Source organism: Canis lupus, chromosome 32 (genome assembly GCF_048164855.1).
Source record: "Canis lupus baileyi chromosome 32, mCanLup2.hap1, whole genome shotgun sequence".
Taxonomy (NCBI): domain Eukaryota; kingdom Metazoa; phylum Chordata; class Mammalia; order Carnivora; family Canidae; genus Canis; species Canis lupus.
Genome location: NC_132869.1, coordinates 30,746,787 through 30,766,426, shown reverse-complemented (window position 1 = coordinate 30,766,426; position 19,640 = coordinate 30,746,787). Strand labels below are relative to the sequence as shown.

Sequence of the window (19,640 nt, the reverse complement as noted above, 5' to 3'; positions counted from 1 at the left end):
AATGAGGGGAGCATGCTGTGTGAATGTATGCGCTTCCCCTGCCCTAACGCCACCAGGGCCATCTCTGTCTCATCACAGTGTGGGCCTGCCCAGTACCCAGTGATGGGCCTAGCCCATTTCAGGCATGTGATAAAAATCTGCCAGATGAATGAATGAATGCATCCTAGCTGTGCAGAGAGCTTCACCTCTGAAGAACAGCTTGCCTGACTCACTGGACCTGTTTGGAGCTTCCACTGGGAAACCACCTCAAGGAGCAGAGCTTCCCAACATGGGCCAAGAAACCAAGGAGAATGTGCCAGCATCTTCTGGCAACAGTTCTGTCCTGAGACAAGCATTTCATGTGATAATTTTTAAGGACGTACTTGGCTGTGAAACCATCAGGCTGGAACTGCCAGTCAATTGCTGAAAGCCAGGACAGAGGCACAGGAAGTGTCACCTCAGTCTCCAGGCCCCTTCCTCAATGTCACCACCAGGGGGCCTTCAGACACTCACAGAGCTGTGCTACCAGCCATTTTCTGTCAGGGCTTGTGTTTCCTCCCTTACCTGGCTTTCGAAAGGCCAGTTTACACTTTCCCCTTCTTCCAGGATTTCAGAGAGTGAACAGTGAGTTCTAAGTTGGCAACTGTAATTTTGAAATGATGCACAAAATTGAAGATCATGAAAAACATCTGAGTTCAGATACCTGGAAACATCAATTGCCTTATCCAAAGGCTGTTTGTAGGAAAAAGAGGAATCGAGGAAGGGTTTTATATGAGAAACAGCTGCTCAACAGACAAGCCATCACCCCTCCTTCCTCAGCCCCCACCCCTCGGAGGGCACACACTGGCACAGTCACAAAGCATAAGATGGGGGATGGGAGATTTTTTCAATCTCCTAGTGGCTCTTGCTATTGTTCAAAGCTTAAGTATACACACCTAGGAATAGCTACAGAAACTCAAGTGTTTCCAAGGGACCTGCTCTAAAATGATCTAATTCCACCCCCTACCACTTGCAAATAAATACACACATACTTATATACATACATAAAATAGCACTCCAGGCAAAAGGGGACCACAGACCAGTTTTAACCATAAGCACAAAGATATCTTGTGTACTGAGAACTAACAAGAACTTAGAACTTAAAGATGATGTAGTACCCATACCCATTTTGCAGATGGGAAAGTTGAGACAGGTTGAGAAATCCAATCAATGTATCCCAAGTATGTCAAACATTAAAGCCTGGACTACAATTCAGGTCTCCTGACTCTGAACTTAACTCAAAAAGACAGCCATTGAGCACCCAGGGAAGAGAAAGACAGGAAAAAAAAGCAAGCAAACAAGCAAAATCAAGTTAAAAAAAAAAAAAAAAACCTGAAAAGTAGAATTCAAGCTATGCATTTTAAAAATCACTGATCATTTTGAAAAGGTTTCCAAATGCGCTATATATCCTTATTACCCACACTTCATCTCTGACTGCTGTTAGCTTTCCTATATATAGAGTGATGTCAAGTAGTGCTAAGAAAACATGCCTACAGCACCAGAGAAACATAAAACATCCTACGCCCTCTTGGTTCAGGAAAACGAATGTGGGATTGCTAATACAAAATCTTCCCAGGCTGTCATTGCAGTTTCTCCACATACCAGCATTCAATCACTACTTATTGAACTTAATTGCCTGAGTGGCCCTGGAGCAGACATTGTATTGTATTAACTGCCTCCTCAGGTGAAAACAACAGGAAAGAAGGACACTGGCACCACCCAAAGCTTGGATTCATGTTTTAATATATTTCCCAAAACAGTTTATTCCCACCACTACCCCATTCATCCTAAACTGGAACCTTTCTACATGTGACAAATAGGATACATTTAAATTCATCTAATTAACCTTGAGGCCAGGCACACAGTAAGCGCTCCAGAAATGTTGAATGGCTCGTTGGGTGTCATGAATTTTTTTTTTAATACTTTTCTGGATTTTCTGATTTCTTTCAATGAGCACATATTACTTTCATCATCTGAAAGATACAACACTCCTTTAAAAACATCCATTTGAGCCATCCTGTTTATAAATCAATAGCGGCCTTAAGTCTAAGCAAGCTGAAAGGCTATAAGAGAAGACAGAAAACATATTTAGTGGGGGAAATCACATGAAGATGAGCCAGTTTAATCAAATGTCAGAGTTGCGACTCTGCCTCTGTCAACATAAAAACAGCACATCTTTGCTCAGCAAAAGCAGCAGGATGTCAGGCCTATTTCTCACACGCTGACATTATTTAACCACACATGAAAGCACGTTTTGTTCCACTCTTACCTTGCAGCAGCTGCCAGGAGATTTTTTGCATTGGGGGCTCCTGGATCTACAGATAGAGACTTGGCAGCTAACAACAGCTTGCTGGATGCCATAGAGATATTCTTGAGGTTTCCTATCACTTGGATCTGGTCTTCTTTCGTCTGGAAAGTCAAAAGGAGGCAGAGTAATTAGGGCAGCATTCAGAGAGCTAGGAGAAGCATCTTGAAATGGAAGCAAGTTATCTATAGTGACCGCATTAAAGCCCAATTCGTCTGCAGATGCCTAACTGGTAGAGACACCGCCCAGCATCTACCCTTCCCCAAACAGATATCCAGACCAAGATGCACACAACAGGACAGAAATCCATCCCCAAGTGGGTCAGCCAAGAGCTGTGCAGTCTCACAAGTGCAAGCATTAAATGTGGGGGAGGGAAGGAGAGCACAAGTGCCCCAGTGCACAGACCAGGCCAGGATTCCAGCATCTTGCCCAACAATGCTGGAGTTGTCAAGAAGCTCACACATCTCAGCCTGGCACAAATGACCGGCACTGTCTAGATATTCAGAGCTGATTGACGCCACGCACCGCCACCCCCACCCCCCGCAAGAAGTTCCTGACTCAGGGAAAGACACATTTCTCACTTGGCTTACTTCCTGTCTGAGAAACAACCATGTGTAGATAACACAGCAAGACACACTGTGGGAGTCTCCTTTAGGGAGTTCACAGGAGCTAAGAAAAAAAGCTCTGCAAGCTGACACCAGACCAGTCATGTCCCCTTGTTCTGAATAATGGGTTTATCTGTTCATCTCAAGGAGGTAATTTTTAATCATTTGACACTTGGTATTAGACATGGTTCCCTCAAATGGGCCCAATGAACCTCAAAACCACGGGGGTTTTTTTTTGTTTTTTTTTTACTATATTATACCACATATGAAGTAGAGGACACAGAGCTGCCCTCCCTCCAAAAAGCTTAAGGAAACCATGAATCCTGCTGGATGATCGTGGGAAAAGTTATCCCTCGTCTCTAAGAAGCATTTCACACATCTTTAGGAATGCCAGTCCTGTGAGGTCAGAGCTTTCTAAGCAGCAAAGGAAACACAACGGTGTGACCTGCTGACAGGTTTCCTATTTGTTTGCCCAGTTCCTATTTGTTTGGCCTTGAGGGCAGACGGTCTACCAGAATAGACAGGCAAGCGTCAACTCTAGTCAGCTATCACCACACTCACCTGAGCTTGGCCTGCCATCTCAATGCCAGCATCAAGGAATTCATCAAAATCGTCACTGAACTTTCCAGAGGCTGCGGCCAGCTCTCCGCTCTGGCCCCGGGTGGCATGGACCACTTCCCCAGCAGACTGGTTCAGATCAGCCGCTGCTTGGTTTAGTTCACTCTGGGCTTCCTGGAAAGGTTTCGTGCTGGGAGGTAACTGCAACGGAGAGAAAAGGCAAACCCCTTAAGACATTTTACTTCGAATCAGGGAAATGAAGGAAGGCTCTGTGGAGGGAAAAACTCCAGGGATGCACTGTTGAATCATCTTGATTCAAAGACTCTGGGTGGTCTGAGCCCACTTCTGTTAAGTCTGACCTTTAACATAGAGACATTGTTTCATTCACTTAAATTTACTCAACATCTATTCAGTGCTACACATGGTGGATTTAAAAATCCACCTGAGGGGGCTACGAGCCCCTCAGTAGCAGAGCCAGGATTCACACCTGGGCAGTCTGACTCCAGGATCCATGCTCTGAGCTACCACTCCATTTTGGATGGAAACTCTCAAAGGTTTAGCTTTCTAGAAATAAAAAGACAGATGCCTTTAAATGTCAAATCCTATTCTTCCAAACTAAGAGCCATCAATTTTTAGTAACCTTTGCTAACATAGCTTTTGGGTGGATCAGAAGTGTCATTGGTGGGAGTTCCAGAGAGTGAAGCTAAGCTCTATTAGTCATATCATGTACTCTGCTTGCATACCTGGTATGTTCCTGGCACCAGGCAGAGAAGAAATGAGTCCGAGCCTGCCGCTGAAAGGGGCTCACAGAACATGGAACAAGCTCCAAGAGCAAGTAGATTCCTTAGGCTATTCACTCTAACGTCTTGGAAACACATGTCCCTCCACCAGCTGACTGTCATCACCAGAGATGTCCTGGTATTAAGTCAGATGATTGCATACCCACCTTTCCTGTTTTCACTGGGATGACCAGAGAGCCAACAGCAACAAGGACTCAAAGAAAAAGTAAACACCTAGGAACTTTGCTGATGGCAAAGCAAAATAAGGAAAGGGAAACTGGGAGACAAAACAGTATTCCTGAAACAGGTTCGCTGTTCAGAGATCCCACAGAAGGGAGAAGATTCCCTCTCACACCTCAAGTGAGCTCAGTCCCCCAGATGCCCCTTCTCACTGCAAAACCTCTCACCGAGTCCACAAGCAGCTTCTTGCTGGACTCGCCAATGCTCTTCAAGGCCACATCCACATCCTTCTGTCCAGGGAGACAATTCACGCAGTTATTCAAGGAGTGTGAGACGGCTTTGGCCACCTGAATACACAGAGGGAGAAAAGCTCAGTAAGAGAGCAGTTTCGGTGCAAACAGTGTTGCAGATGTGTGTGGAACCAGCAGTGACAGTATGCAGAGCTGGAAAGGATGGGGAAATTATCTGCCAGCATCCAGCTGACACCATTTAACATTAAATCACCTCATCAGGGCCTCTCACTGGGGTTAACATTCTGTCTTGACAAAGGGTCAGGCACAGTGATACGGTACACCTTACATGCACCCCAGCATCGGGCTAAGCACAACTATGTGACTCAAACACAAAAGTCTCCAATATTACATCAGGTTCTACAACAAAGATAGCCACCACCAAGAGGAATAGAAAGGGCTCCCTTCTTGAGAGCCCTGTTGGGGACACAGAAATGGAGGGAGGCCCTGAGTTCCTCAGGTCAGAGTTAGGTATGATTCTCTCTGTGACACTCTGGTGCCATCACGTTCATACCATACCCCACCCAAGAGCAGGTGGCTTCCAGACCAACCTGGGAGTTGCCCACATGCTGCCTCTTTAGGACATGTGAGGGCTCACCATTTGCACTCTTCAGCGTCCTCGGGTAAAGGGTAAGATCTTTGGAAGTGGGCTGTGTCATTTCCTTTAACCTAAACCATGTTCCCAGCTTCTGGTCTAGAACTTTGCCTAGATGGTCTCTAGCCCGCTAGTTTCATTAGGCTGGCAAAGGCTCATTCAAAGAGGCAGTAGAGCGAGTATAAAACTTTGAGGGACCAGACTAAGTATATCTACCTCCCCTCCCAAACTAGGAAGAGGAATATACTTAAGCATATACGGATCCCAAACAAACTTGCTGTGTCCTGGCTCCCAAAGTTCCAAGGACAAATTTCAACAAAGCCTCCCCCCCCCCCCCCCCCCGCCCTGCCTATACTCTTTGTTGACTCAATTAAGCAGATCTATTATGGGGGGTACCAGGCAAGATTTACAGAAGTGGGTATTGTGTATGGCCAGCATCGGCATAGCACTTTGGGAGGTTTTGAAAAATGTTCACACCAGAGAAAGAATGCCCAGGGGACAGCCTGTGAACACGACCACCTTACTGATGATCATAATTGCCAGTTCTGGGCCTCACCTGGGCTAGTCTCTGCTGACTCTCAGCATCCCCAGGTGCAATCAGGGCTTGCTTGGCTTCTTGGATGAGCATGGCGGAGCCTTCCATCACATCTCGAGCAGAATCTAACATGGCATGGGCAGCTGCAGGATCATTTGTGGATGCGGCCACTCCACGCGCAGCCTGGGCCAGTGTTTTCAGAGCTTGGGCTGTCTCTCTTGCGGCCACTCCTGGGGATAAAAGTCCACCACACTTTCTATTAGATTTCATCTAAAAGTCATACTGTACTTGAAAATAAGCCTCTAGAACACAGCTTCTTAGAAAGGAGAGAACCTTCTGAGCCTGTGTGGTCCAGGTGGGGTTCAGATTACTTTACATAAAATCTGAATTGCTATGCTTCTCAAAGTAGCAGCCTATACCACTGGCTCTGGTCCACTCTAAGAGACAGGCTAAACAAGTGCCTTGCTAAAAATGACTTTGCTCTGGCTCCCCTCATACAGTCTTCCCTGCAGGTCCGCAGACCTAAAACACCATGTGCAGGGGATCAAGTATACCGATGGATCATTCAGATGCACTTTTCTTCCCAACTGTTTTTATATTAGGGCAGGACTTATATACAATAATGTGAACAGTCCACATGTGCAGCTCAGTGAATTTCTACACATTTACAACCACGTAGCCACCATCCAGATGGAAGACAGAGGAGTTCCATCACCTGTGCCCATCCTCAGTCAAGAACCTCTCATACCAGAAGTAGCTTTTATCACCATTGACTAGTTTTACCAGTTCTCCAACGCCTTGATGATGGGACCTCAAGCATGTATTCTTCTGTGTCTTGTTTCTTTTGCTACCAGAATGCTAGGAGATTCACCCATGTTGTTATATTCATTCTTTTTTCTTGCTATGTAGTATTTCATTATACAAATTCACTATTTGTTTATCCACTCTTCTGCTGATGGACATTTGGACTGTTTTGTATTTGGTGCTATTATGAATAAAGCTACCAAGAAAGTTCCAATACATACATCTAGGTGGACAGATGGAATCATTTCTCTTGGATATAAACCTAGGAACTGAACTGCTGTCATAGAGCAGGTTTAGCTTTAAAGGACACTCTAAAAATTTTTCAGAATGGTTTTACTATTATACACTCCACCACAACGTATGAGCGTCCCAGTTCTACATCCTAGCCAAAACTAGCTATTGTCAGACTTCTTGTTTTAGCCATTCTGGTGGGTGTGCAATTATAGCTTACTGAGGTTTAACTCTTATATCCCTAAGGAATTATGACATTAAGCACTTTTTTATACACTTAGTGGCCATCTGGATAGCTTCCTTTGTGAAGTGCCCATTCATCCTTAAATTCACTTCTAAGGATGATGGGATTTGGTGATAAACCATGAACATAAACTAGTTCTCAAAAACTATAGCACCACCCCCCAAAGAATGAACACAATCTTCCCGACATGGCGCCCAGTGCTTGGCATACCCAAGGAGATGAAGGCTAGAAATGCCAGAGGGGGTAACAAGAGAATCTGAACACCCTGAGAAACACAGAGGAGCCCACCTTAAGGCGTATCTCACCAAACTGCTTCCTAGATGAGGTCCAGCACTGAGAGGTATCTTGTCCATGACACACTTTCAGAGGCAGTGTCAGAGCTAGGATCTGAAGATCCTTAACTTCTGGGTCAGACTCTCTGCACAGTGCTCTTTGGGGTAGAGAATTAAGACAGATTCTTTTTTTTTTTAATTTTATTTATTTATTCATGAGAGACACAGAAAGAGAGGCAGAGGGCCCAGGGATCATGACCCCAGCCAAAGGCAGACACTTAACCACTGAGCCACCCAGGTGCCCCACTATGAGGGATTTTTGTTAGAACATATACCATATGAAAATGACACATTAATTTCTCTCTCAGCTTTGAGGTGACTTGTCCAAAGGCTTCAGCTGGATGGTCTCTGGGTGCTAATGAGACCACCTTTCACCAGCTGTTGCTTCTGCTGTGTCAGCAGAGACACAGCAGGTGGTCCTCTCCCTACTGAGGACGAGGCACCATAATACAATTATGTGAAAGGCCCCCCCCATCCGTAAAACAAGACAACTCTGCAGTGCTGCAGACTTGCTAATCTGTAAATATTTAGTAAGTCACACAGCTGGGACATAACTCTATAATCTAATCAGGGCAAATTACAAAGCTGCCAATCTACCATTTATCACACGGCACTTCTGAATGGAACATGTGGGATGGAAGAATTTTAAACAAAGTGGTTTTTTTTTTTTTCTTTTTTATGGCAAAGGGGAAGCTCAGGAGAGAAAACACAAAGATAAATAAAGTGAAGGTGAAGGAGAGAAACAAGCTGAGCAGAACAGTCAATTCCTTTTTATGTCTGAGCTTCTGGCGCAGAGTTGAAAGATGCCCTTGCTCAGAAAGGCACCAGATGTGGTTAAGACCTCATCTAGCTCTGGCTCTGCTGCTGATTAGCTGTGTGGCCTAGACTGCTGCCTTTTCCCTCGGGGCCTCCGGTTCCCACAGGCTTTAGGAGAGGCTGAGATCACTGCTCTGTTGAAAATTCTGGGTGTGATTTCTAGACATCTCTTGCCTTTCCATTTATTATACAGTCTCCTGAGGCCATTTCTATTTGAGCTGTATATGACTTTGAAAGAATAAAACATTTATCATACACAATTAGAAAATTCATGTTTATGCAAAAATCATTTACTGAAAAACCTTTTATAGAGCCAGACAATTTTTTAAAAGGCAGAAACCAGAGGAATTGAATGCCAAAGCTTAGGCTGATTTATCCCATGTGTTTTCCGCTGAGGACTCACTAGGAAATCTCAAGGCACCTCAAGGATCCTCTTTGGAGGGATCAGGTTTCCAAAAAGAGGAAGCTACACCATCAAAGAATGAAACAAGATGACAAGAGGCCAGGGAGCCCAATGAACATCTATGGCTGTACACACAGCTCAGTTCAGAGCAACTTCTCAAAGGTAGTGATGATACTCATATGGGTCAGGTCTCCAGGCAAACACCAAATGAAAATGTTCCTAGAGTCCATGGTACATTACAAAGCCAGAAATACCAGTGGGAAATACAAAAGCAGATCACTGTGGCAATAACCAGTGAATAACTACAATTCTTTGAAGACACAGATTACTTTCACAGTCTTCTTGCTATCTGGACCTTAAATTATGTTTAGGAACAGAGCCTTAGGAAGATAGATCAGTGATATGCGATGTAGTGAAATGCTTTGTAATGGTGCTTATTGTTGATTAGCATTCATGTAGGTTGTGTATAGACAGCACTAGACCACCTGGCAAACTTACAAGGTAAAAACCTGGTATGACATAGGTTTTTAATCTGTTACACAGAATCTGAAAAGGGGTCTATGCACAACTGTATTCAGCCAAGCAGAAATGTAGTTTGAATACTGCCCTGGCCAAAAAAAAAAAAAACACATCTGTGTTAGAATCCAGCCAGTAGGCAGCTCACGTGTAACTCCTGAATATCCCACATACCTCCCTTGAGGATGCAAGGAGAGCTGAGGCCCTGGGGAGATGTCCACATGTGCGCTCTCTCCTTGCTTCCAATCCATTCGCCAACTTGCTGCACTTGCCTTCAACAAGAAGAGTGACTCTGTTTTCCTCAAAACCAATGGATGCTTCTTCCTAAGTCTCTCAGATGACCTTCTGGGTAGCAACCATTTCTCTGACTCTAGAGATATCTCTTTCCCAGTTTCCTCACTCTTCTCCAAGGTTCTATATGTTTTCACTTCTTTCAAAGATTTCTAATGCTGCTTAGATTTCTTCTTAAATGTTTGGGTTCTGCAGGGTTACATCTGACAACCTTCTTCTTACTCTATTATTCCCCCAGGCAAACTTATCTACTCTTCCACAGTTTCAATTATTATCATTGTATTAACATTAAAAATCGTTGTCTCCAGCCCAGCTTTCTCTATTGAGTTCCAGAGGCAAATTCCTAGCTGCCTAATGGGCACCTGGACTTGGGAGATCCTACAGATGCTTCAAACTGAATACATTTACAGGTGAACCTAGCATCCCTAGACTCTAGCCCATGCCACACCTGCCCATGGCCTGATGTTTCCATCATGGTAATAAACACACATCTTCATTTGGCCCAGGCCAAACACTTAGAGCTGTCCACGTTGCTTTCCCTACTCCCATTCTGGCCAGTTCCTGACCAGTCTCTAACAGCTTTTAAGTCTCTCTTTAATCCATCCCTTCATTCCTGCTACAGGTCACGCTCATCTCTCACATGGATGAAGGCAGCAGCCTTCACACTGGTCTCACTGCCTTCAACTTTGTTTCCCTCTGATTTACCTGCATACAAGAGGAAGGGCAACCTATTTAAAAGACAATCTAAACCATGTCCATGGATGAAAACTCTTCTATGTTTTCACATGCTCGTAGATTAAGTTTTCAATGATTTAAGTTGGTTTATCTGATCTAGCTGCCCTTTCCAGGCTTAATGTCTTGCCTTTTACATGAATCCTCTTCAGATCACTTTGTCAGCCTTCTTTTACCTTTGGAACTTACCACTGTTCCACTTTCCCAACCACCCATTCAGTACCTGCCAAAACTAAATGGGACTATTTCTAGGCTGCTTTTCACACACAGACTAGACAGTCTGTCATCCTGGATGTTATCAGTATGAGATGATGCAACCTGTAAAGCAGCCTTCCTTCTGCTAAAGAGTCATTTCATCAGCTACACCAAATCTGGCAAGATTCCAAAATGTGTAGAAATTTTTGAAACTCGTACCTCTCATGTGCCCTCTGTTCTGTAGGAATTTATAAATACTTTTCCTTCTCCTTGAATGCTAAACGAACACTAAGCAGTTCTTTAAACCCTGATCAGATGGCCAGTTTACTCTTTACACTTTCCCTTACTCTCCTATTAGGATAAAATTCTTATTACTGCAGGTATTATACTCTAAAGAACCCTTTTTGTGCTCCTATTGTCCCTATTCTGAAAGTAATAAATATACACAGAGGGATAAGATTTAAAAAAAAAAAAGAAGAAGAAGAAGAAAGCACAGGGTTGGGGAGCAGATACAGGGTTGCTTTTCCCCCTAAAAGCATACCTTCATTTGTACACTGTTGCCCAGAAGCTGAGCAAAACTTCCTGCAGTCTCATGGGGATAGGAGGATTAAAAGCCACCCTTCTAAGCCCATGGAAGAGAACAGCCCTGGTAAACATCACAGATGTTCTTATGGGATACACAAAGGGCTATGCCCTGTAAAACCAAATGGAAATAGCACAATTTCCAACCAGCACAGTCCCTACTCATATTATGTTGATCTGCCTAGGTGTTCACTACATGCCAGAAACAAAGAATGATCCTCCACAGGGAAAGAAACACAATCCAGAGCTTCAAACTATCTCTTTAGTTTAAAATACCACCGTCTAGCATTAAATTAAAAAATATCAGAAACACCAGGAGGAAGACCAGCAGCTGAAAACTAAGAGGAGAGAAATGACAAACCAGGAATTCAGGCCCACAGGTGATCCCAATATCAGAATTACTGAACCAGGACTTTCAATAACTCATGGTAACTATGTTGAAGAAATTAGATGGCAAGATAGAAAATTTCAGCAGAAAAAAGGAGGATTTAAGAAAACTATCAAATGGCTATTCTCAAACTGAAAAATAGGACATTTTAAATTAGAACCTCAGAAAAGGGGCACCTGGGTGGTTCAGTGGTTGAGCATCTGCTTTCAGCTCAGGTCATGATCCTGGGGTCCTGGGGTCCTGGGATGGAGTCCTGCATTGGGTTCCCCTGTGGGGAGCCTGCTTCTCCCTCTACCTATGTGTTTGCCTCTCTCTCTGGGTCTCTCATGAATAAATAAATGAAATCTTAAAAAAAAAAAAAAAGAAGAGGTTAAAAGCAGAATAGACATGGCTAAAGAGGCTAAAGAGAGGAACAGTGAGCTTCAGACTGATCAAATGAGAATATGGAGGATAAAGCATGGGGAAGAAAAAAATCACAGCAAGTACAAGATTAAGAGACACACAAAACAGTGGAAATGCCCAACATATATGGTAACTGGAATCTACAGAGAAGAGAAAAAAACTGGAGTGGAAACACTATTTGATAATACAGAGCATGAGAGTTTTCTAAAACTGACCTAAGACAACTAATCCCATTTTCAAGCAGTACTACAAACCAAAGCAGGATAAACACCCAATAAAACTTCTAAATGCACAGTGCTTTAAAACAGACTGAAAAATTTAAAAAGTTAGTAGAGGGGAAAAATAAAACCATATTACCATCACAAAAGGAGACTGACACCTGACTTCACAACAGAAATAAAGGAAGCCAGAAGACGATGGAATAACATCATCAAAGTTCTGGCAGAAAAGAACTACCACCTTAAATTTTATAAGTGAAATTCTCTACCAAAGATAAAGGCTAAACAAAGGCAGTTTTAGACAAACAAAAATGGACAGACTTTGTTACTGTTAAAGTCACAATGAAGGAAGTGAGGGGACTTCTTCAGGCAGAAAGGAAATAATCCTTGCTGGGGGCACATGGTAAGAGAGTAAGCTTAATTAAAGAACACTGAAAACGGTAAATGTGGAGGCAAATCTAAAGGGATACTGACTGTATGAAACAATATGGAGACTGTATGGAGACGATTAAAACATCTGTATAATTATAGTACACAACAGTGACAACACAGAATGAGCTGGAAGAAAGGTAAAGGGAGTTCAAGTGTCCCAAGACTCTTACACTGTCCAGGAAGTATACACATACTAACTTATATTAGACTTTTAAAAATCATAGAATAGTCAATGAATATAAAACTAACAAGCTAATCAAGGAGAGAGAAACAGAACCTAACAGATACATATGAATTTGAAGAAAGGCAAGAAAGGAGCCCAGGATAGATAAGTCATTCAGAAAACAAAGGGTAAAAGGATAGATTCAAACTCCAATGCATCAGTAATTACATTACAGGTAAATGGAACAAATATTCAAATTGAAAAGAGACTGAAGAGCCTCAGTGGCTCAGTCAGTTAAGCATCTGCCTTCAGCTGCAGTCATGATCCTGGATCCTGGGACTGAGCCCCATGTTGGGCTCCCTCCTCAGCGGGAAGTCTGCTTCTCCCTCTTCCTCTGCCACCCACACCCCCCACTCCTGCATATGCCCTCTCTCTTTCAGATAAATAAGATCTTTAAAAAAAATTTTTTAAAGAGATTGTTGTATCAACAACCTCTCCCTCTGCAAAAGAACAACTACATGATGCCCACAAGATACAAGTTAAATAAAAGCATATAGAAAAACTGAAAATGATAAAATGAGATACATCATGTACATTACAATGAAAACAAATGTGCAAACTATATGCATAAAACTATAAAATATTATAAGAAAAATCTAAGTACGTGGAGGGACATGCCATATTTGCAGATAAGAAACCTCAAGAATGTGAAAATGCCACTTACTCCCAAATTGATTCAGTGTAAATCCAGTTAAAAAAAAAAAAGAAAAACAGGAGAGTAGAGACTAACAGGCTGATTGTAGAATTTATGTGGAAACACAAAGGGCTAAGAATAGTTAGCACTACTTGAGAAATAACAAAGTCAGAGGACTTACATAGCCAGATATTAATAGTGAAAAATTGCAGTAATTAGGAAAATGTGCTACTAAGGGAGGGACAAGCAATTAAGTTACTGGAAAAGCAGCAAAAGATTAAAAACCAATTTTCATGTAGATTTCACTTAGCAACAAAGTGGTATTGAAGACCACTGGGAAAGTGAAGATTTCTTCAGTGAGTGGCGCTTGGTCAAACAGATATCCAAGGGAAAAAGCAGTAAGGACCCTCTTTGCTCATATACAAAACCCAACTGCAGATGAATTGCAGTTCTAAGTATAAGAAGTAAAACAACAAAGCTTCTAGACTGTAATAGAAGAGATTACCTTAATGATTTTGGAGAGGCAAATTTTTTTTTTTTAAAAGACAAAGTTAGTAACCACAAAGGAAAAGCATTATAAATTGAACTATACTAAAATTCTAAAAAATTTGTTCATCAAGAAACAGCTTTGAGAGTGAAAGGTAAGCCCCAAGATAAAAAAAAATACACATAAGTGAAGAATTCCTATAACTAAGACAAAGGTAACTCAAGGTGGTTGTTTTTTAAAAGAAAAAAAAAGCAAAAGGCAGGAACAGACACTTCACAAAATGTCCAAATGGCCAATTAATATGTGAAAAACTCCTCAATTGCATTGCTCATCAGGACAATACAAATTAGAGCCAAAATACGATACTACTACACACTCAGCAGAACGGCTAACAACATTGGCTGACAACAAAAAGTGAAGACAAGAATGTGAATAATTGTAATGTTGGGCAGTCCCGGGTGGCTCAGCGGTTTAGCGCCTCCTTCAGCCCAGGGTTTGATCCTGGAGACCCGGGATCGAGTCCCACGTCGGGCTCCCTGCATGGAGCCTGCTTCTCCCTCTGCCTCTCTCTCTTTCTGTGTGTCTCTCATGGATAAATAAAAATAAAATTCTTTAAAAAAAAAAACCTGTAATGTTCACGCATGGCTGGCAGGACTTGGGTGGACATTAGCATAGTCTGGGACCCAACAATTCCATTCTAGGTATCTATTTAGAAAATGCTTATCTATGTTCACTAAATAGCATGTACTAGAACAACTCATAGCTTTATCCATCGATGGTATAAAGAGTCACCAACAGGTATATATACATAATGAAATATTACAGTAAGCAACACAAAGGAAAGAATTGTTTCCTACATCACATGCATCGCACATCAGAATGCCAGAGAAAGCAGTGAAAACACACAGACACACCTTACACAATTCCATTCATAGTTAAAAATAGGCAAGTCAACTTGTGCTGTTACAAGTCATGGGTGTTTACCTCTGGGGGACAGGAGGAAATATAATGACTGGCAGGGAGCACAGAGCATATCTGGGTGCTGAAAATGTTCCACTGCTTGATCTTGGTGGTGTTTTTTTTGTGTGCATTCAAAGTATGATAACTCATGAAGGTATACATTTAGGACTTTAACAGCTCTCTTCTAGATGCTTACTTCAGTAACAACATATATTTTAAGAAGTCAAGCAGTACTACTGTATAACAAAAGCAACAATCTAGAACCACTCCTTCCCATCCCATTCCCCTCCTAGAGCCACTCAGCTCTTTAAGCTTTCTTCTGACACATTTCCTGTTTCCGAGTAATGGGCCTGTAATGAAACTTCTCAATGATTCCATTTTAGGTAGCTAGAGTCTTCCTATTATACCTACCTTCCTACTAGGAAGACATTTCCCTACATAACCTGGTGTTTTTCCTAGAGTTGATAATTATACGATCTGTATCTTTTATAGCCTCATGATTAGGGGTGTTTCCTGTCCATACGGATAGCTCATGTCTCCAATACTCAAACCCCTCAGGGTTTTGCACAAACTAGATTGTTTTTTGTGGCTGTCTTATCACTGGCTCTATCAGCTACCACTCATGTTTCCTCCCATCTTCACAAATTTCACTGGCATCTTATTTGTTGCCATCTTTTTCTTTTTGACTTTTCTTTTTTTAAATTCCTTTAATTTAGTGAGATTTCAAGAGTTATACAGAGATAGTCCTAGAAGTCTATAATTACAGTCTCTTAGAGTCTAGAAGGGGTGACCCACAAATAATTTGGGGCATTCATATTTTATTTCTCTTTGTATGCTTAGCATCAAGCTCAATAATGAAGCACATGGAAAGTGCTTGAAAAAAATCTGTAAATTGCTGTTGAAAGACAAAGTCAGGTTCATGGTCAAACCAATGAACTTCAGCTGCTGACCCCCAACACCCACCCCAGCAGTCTATATCTGGCCACAGGGCAGCACAAAAGATGTGAGTCTCACCTGTGTAGTGCTCATTGCCTTGGGCAGCACAGGTCAGGAGCTGTGCCATGGAGGAGCCCACTGCCTTGGATGTACTTCCTAGGTCTTGAGCGCATTTTTCCAGCTAGAAGAGTTTTCAAGGGGGAAGACAGTTTAGAAGAATGGCAACATACACTGAAGTCTTAGCACACAAACAATGCACGTCAGACCGTGGCTCTTAGTTCTTTCCCACCTAAGAGTAAATAGTGTGACAGAGGGGAAAGAGCCCATCCTTCAGAATAAACAAATCTGGGTTCATGCCCCTGCCCTCTGGTTCTTGCTCCCAAATGCTAGCTGTCAGAGACTGGGCAGGTTACTGAACCTCTCCATGCCTCAGTTTCCTGAGGAGATCCTAATACTTCAGCTCAGAAAGTTCTGAGAATAAATGACAGTACTCAGCAAATGGTAGCTATTAGCATCATGTCTTTAGAAGCTAATTTAGAAAGTCTGCAACAAATCCTTAGTGAGAATTAATTATGCCTTGGCAGGAAGTGGGCAGACATCCAGCGGTACCGCCTTCCTGGCATGTGGGACCATTAACATTGTTCATTTCGATCTTTATACTTCGAGGAGTTCTAACCAGAAGGAAATGCAATAGAAAGAGAGGTTTGCCGTGGTAAATGAGATTATGAAAATGGGCAAAGTGCTTGCTTCCCATGAACAGCACGTCATCTTGCTTTGTAAACTGAATAAATAATTCAGAGAACAAAGTTACTGAAAGCCCGGGGTAAGGATAATTATTTGATTACTAGATGAGGGCAACATTTTGGAACAGAACCTCCAGGCATACCGTGAGAGGCAGAAAGGCATCAGAGAATGTGTTCATTTTTTAACTCTACAACATGCTTCCCAAGATAGGCAGTGCCTTCCAATAAGAAAGAACCTGTAGCCAACAGCATGTTCAAGCCAACAATCTGTTCTAACACAGCACATACATTCTTTTGGGGCAAACAATTTCCTTAGAAATTACACGGGCTTTCTTGTATTCTAATGGACCAGCGGGTTTCTGTGAAGGCGGAATTCATGTCCTGTCAGCCTGTCTTGGGGTCCCTGGAGTACAGGAGTTTGCCAAGGGACATGTGGACTGCATTACAAAGCTGTTGGCCCTGCAGCCAGTCCTGTCTTTATCATTACTGGGTGACCTTAGGTGACTTGGCTTCTCGGAACCTGAGTTTCATCTTTACAATTAGCAGTAGCTTGATTTCACAAATATTTTCTGAGGGCTTCCTATGAACACTTTTCCCATGGTAAATTAGGTGCTCCATAAGTCTCTTTATATCCTACAAGTTTGCAGTTCATCCAAAGGGCAGCAGTAGTCAAGAGTAGAAGCTCTCAATGTGAAGGATCAAGAGCATGGGTTGTGAAGTCCTGTTGGTTTGGCTTTAAACCCTGGCTCTACTATCAGCTGACAGATACTACCTCTTCACCTCTGTATTCTCAGCTGTAAAATGGGATTAACAAAACTCGCTCATCAAGGTACCATCAGGATAAATTACACTGATGTGCCTTGACAGCACTTATGAGATACTTACCAAGTGGTGGTATTTATTAGCAATGTTCAATAATGTGGAAAAGGTGGTACACATGAATGAGAAGAATTGATACAATTTTAGCCAAGAAAACCCTGGCATAGGCATCAAGAGGCACTATAAGATCAGATTAGAGCGAGCTTGTTACCACCATTCCACTGGCTATGATGGTTGTACTGTATTAAAATATCTTCCTTTTGTCCTTCCTAGTTGTCTTGCACTAAATGTTTTTTTGGAAACATGACTATTGAAAATATTATCTATGTCTACCTTTATAACCTCATTGCTATCTACTTAACAGATAAAATATCTGAGACACAGAGGAGATCCAAGACTTGTCTACAGCTAGTTGAGGATACAAGCTAGAGCTAGACGCTAGAACTCCTACTTTTAAAACTAGATCCTCCAGCCACACCAGACATTCTTTTCAGAAAATGGCTGTGGAATCAGAACTGGCCTCAAACACTAGGATGTGTCTTGTTTATGAAAAAGAGTGACAGACACTTGTTCACCCCAGCCAAGCTTCAGGAAAGCAAGACACAGAACCATTACTAGGGGCCCCTTCCAGGACATCTTTATCTCAACACAGTTCTTAAAAATGGGGCTATTCTAGGGCTTTGCCTTCAAAATGTGTGAGATTCAGGCATATCAACTTCAGCTTCTAAAAAATGCCTCACCATGATCTTAACACGAGGCAGAGTCCCACCCTGCAGTGGGCTCTAATATCTCTTACCGTTTCCCCCGGAAGTGGTTTCAGCTGACTCTCCACAGCAGCCATCTTGGCATCCTGCAGTTCATTCTTGAGTGTCTGCACGGTGCTCAGGGCAGAATCAATTTCCATAGGACCACAGGCTTCGTGGGCCTGTCAATAGAGTTGGGAATATGTGTACAGTCTGCCTGGGAAAAGTGTTCCTAGTACTTTGCAATGTACAAAATGTCTTTCTGGATGTCCCCAGTGATTCTCCAACCCTGGCAACAGGAAGCAAGTGGAGCGAGCATTTCCTGATAGAGCAAAACCAACCTCAGCCAGTCCTAACTTCTCTAAATAATCAATTATGTAGGTCTCATAAGTACATATACTTAACGTCTCCTTGAAGCTATTTTTATCCAAAATGCACTTGTTGCTCAGACTAAGAGGATCCTTCTTCACTGTGTGGGCACATAGAAGCTTGAGAAGCACATGGTGAATGGTTGAAGAAGGAATGAACGAACGAACCCAGGACTATGGGAACAAGTCTTTCTCAATCTTACTGATTTTCTACAAATTTCTAGACTATAAACCATTGTCTCCCCTAATACTGAAATTTACAAAAGATTTTCTTCCCTTAGCAATTGTTTTCAGAAAACGACTGCAATTCTCTTGATCATTTAAAATATTGACCTCAGGGAACCCTGGGTGGCTCAGCGGTTTGGCACCTGCCTTCGGCCCAAGGTGTGATCCTGGAGTCCTGGGATCAAGTCCCACATCGGGCTCCCTGCATGGAGCCTGCTTCTCCCTCTGCCTCTCTCTCTCTCTCTGTGTCTTTCATGAATAAATAAAATTAAAAAAAAAATATTGGCCTCCAAATGCTTTGATCACATCCCCTGATATACATGTTAATAAATTATATGTGTATAATTATTGATCAGTATTGTCAAATATTGGTAAATCTTGATTTCTTCTTTTTAGGTGGCAGTGACAACAGCAGCAGCAAATACTGACTCATTGCTATGTGCCAATATTACACAGTGAAGAAACTGAGGCATAGAGTTAATTAACTTGCTGAGATCACAAAAAATTAGTCAATAGCAAGGCTAGAATTTGAATGCAGGTAGTTTGATTGCAGAGCCTCTACTCTTAACCCTTCTACCATATAAAACAACGTATTTAAAAGCTCTCAGTATCTTCTTACACCCAGTGGACAGTCTAGCTTGAGTCCCACTGTGAGGCTCATTGCTTCAGAGCAACTGAAGGGTGCATGTCTCTAGGGCTCATTTGACAAAACTTGTAAAATGCAGATGTTCAGGCTCTATGACCAGGGACTCTTAGTTGCTCAGTGGGGAGACCCGGGAACCTGCATTCTGAATGCTCCCAGGTGATTCCAGTGCAGATGGTCCTTGGACCTCTTGTTGAGAAACACGGCTCAAGATTTTTTTTTTTAATTGAATATAATCCTAAAGCTCTGGATATTGTTCTTTGGTGATATAGTACACTGTTCATATTAAGAATTCAAATCAGCTTCTAACCTTCTTCCCTTGCTCATGTATGAGGTCTCTTGTTTCAATAAAGGGATCACTACAATGAGGAGAAATGAATTCATGCCAGAACTCCATGCTAATAACAT

The 19,640-nt window shown here is 42.3% G+C and overlaps 1 protein-coding gene across 7 annotated transcripts in view; it reads right to left on the bottom strand.

Moving 5' to 3' along the window:
• Positions 1 to 19,640, bottom strand: part of TLN2 (talin 2) — a 426,489-nt gene that overhangs the window by 104,048 nt on the left and 302,801 nt on the right. For all 7 annotated transcript variants that reach the window (XM_072808970.1, XM_072808976.1, XM_072808972.1 and 4 more), the window contains 6 exons: positions 18,050 to 18,178; positions 15,770 to 15,872; positions 5,887 to 6,095; positions 4,673 to 4,792; positions 3,490 to 3,687; positions 2,288 to 2,427 (listed from right to left, as the gene is read on the bottom strand). In XM_072808970.1, the coding sequence (XP_072665071.1) occupies positions 2,288 to 2,427; positions 3,490 to 3,687; positions 4,673 to 4,792; positions 5,887 to 6,095; positions 15,770 to 15,872; positions 18,050 to 18,178 (899 nt within the window). The remainder of the gene's footprint in view (positions 1 to 2,287; positions 2,428 to 3,489; positions 3,688 to 4,672; positions 4,793 to 5,886; positions 6,096 to 15,769; positions 15,873 to 18,049; positions 18,179 to 19,640) is intronic.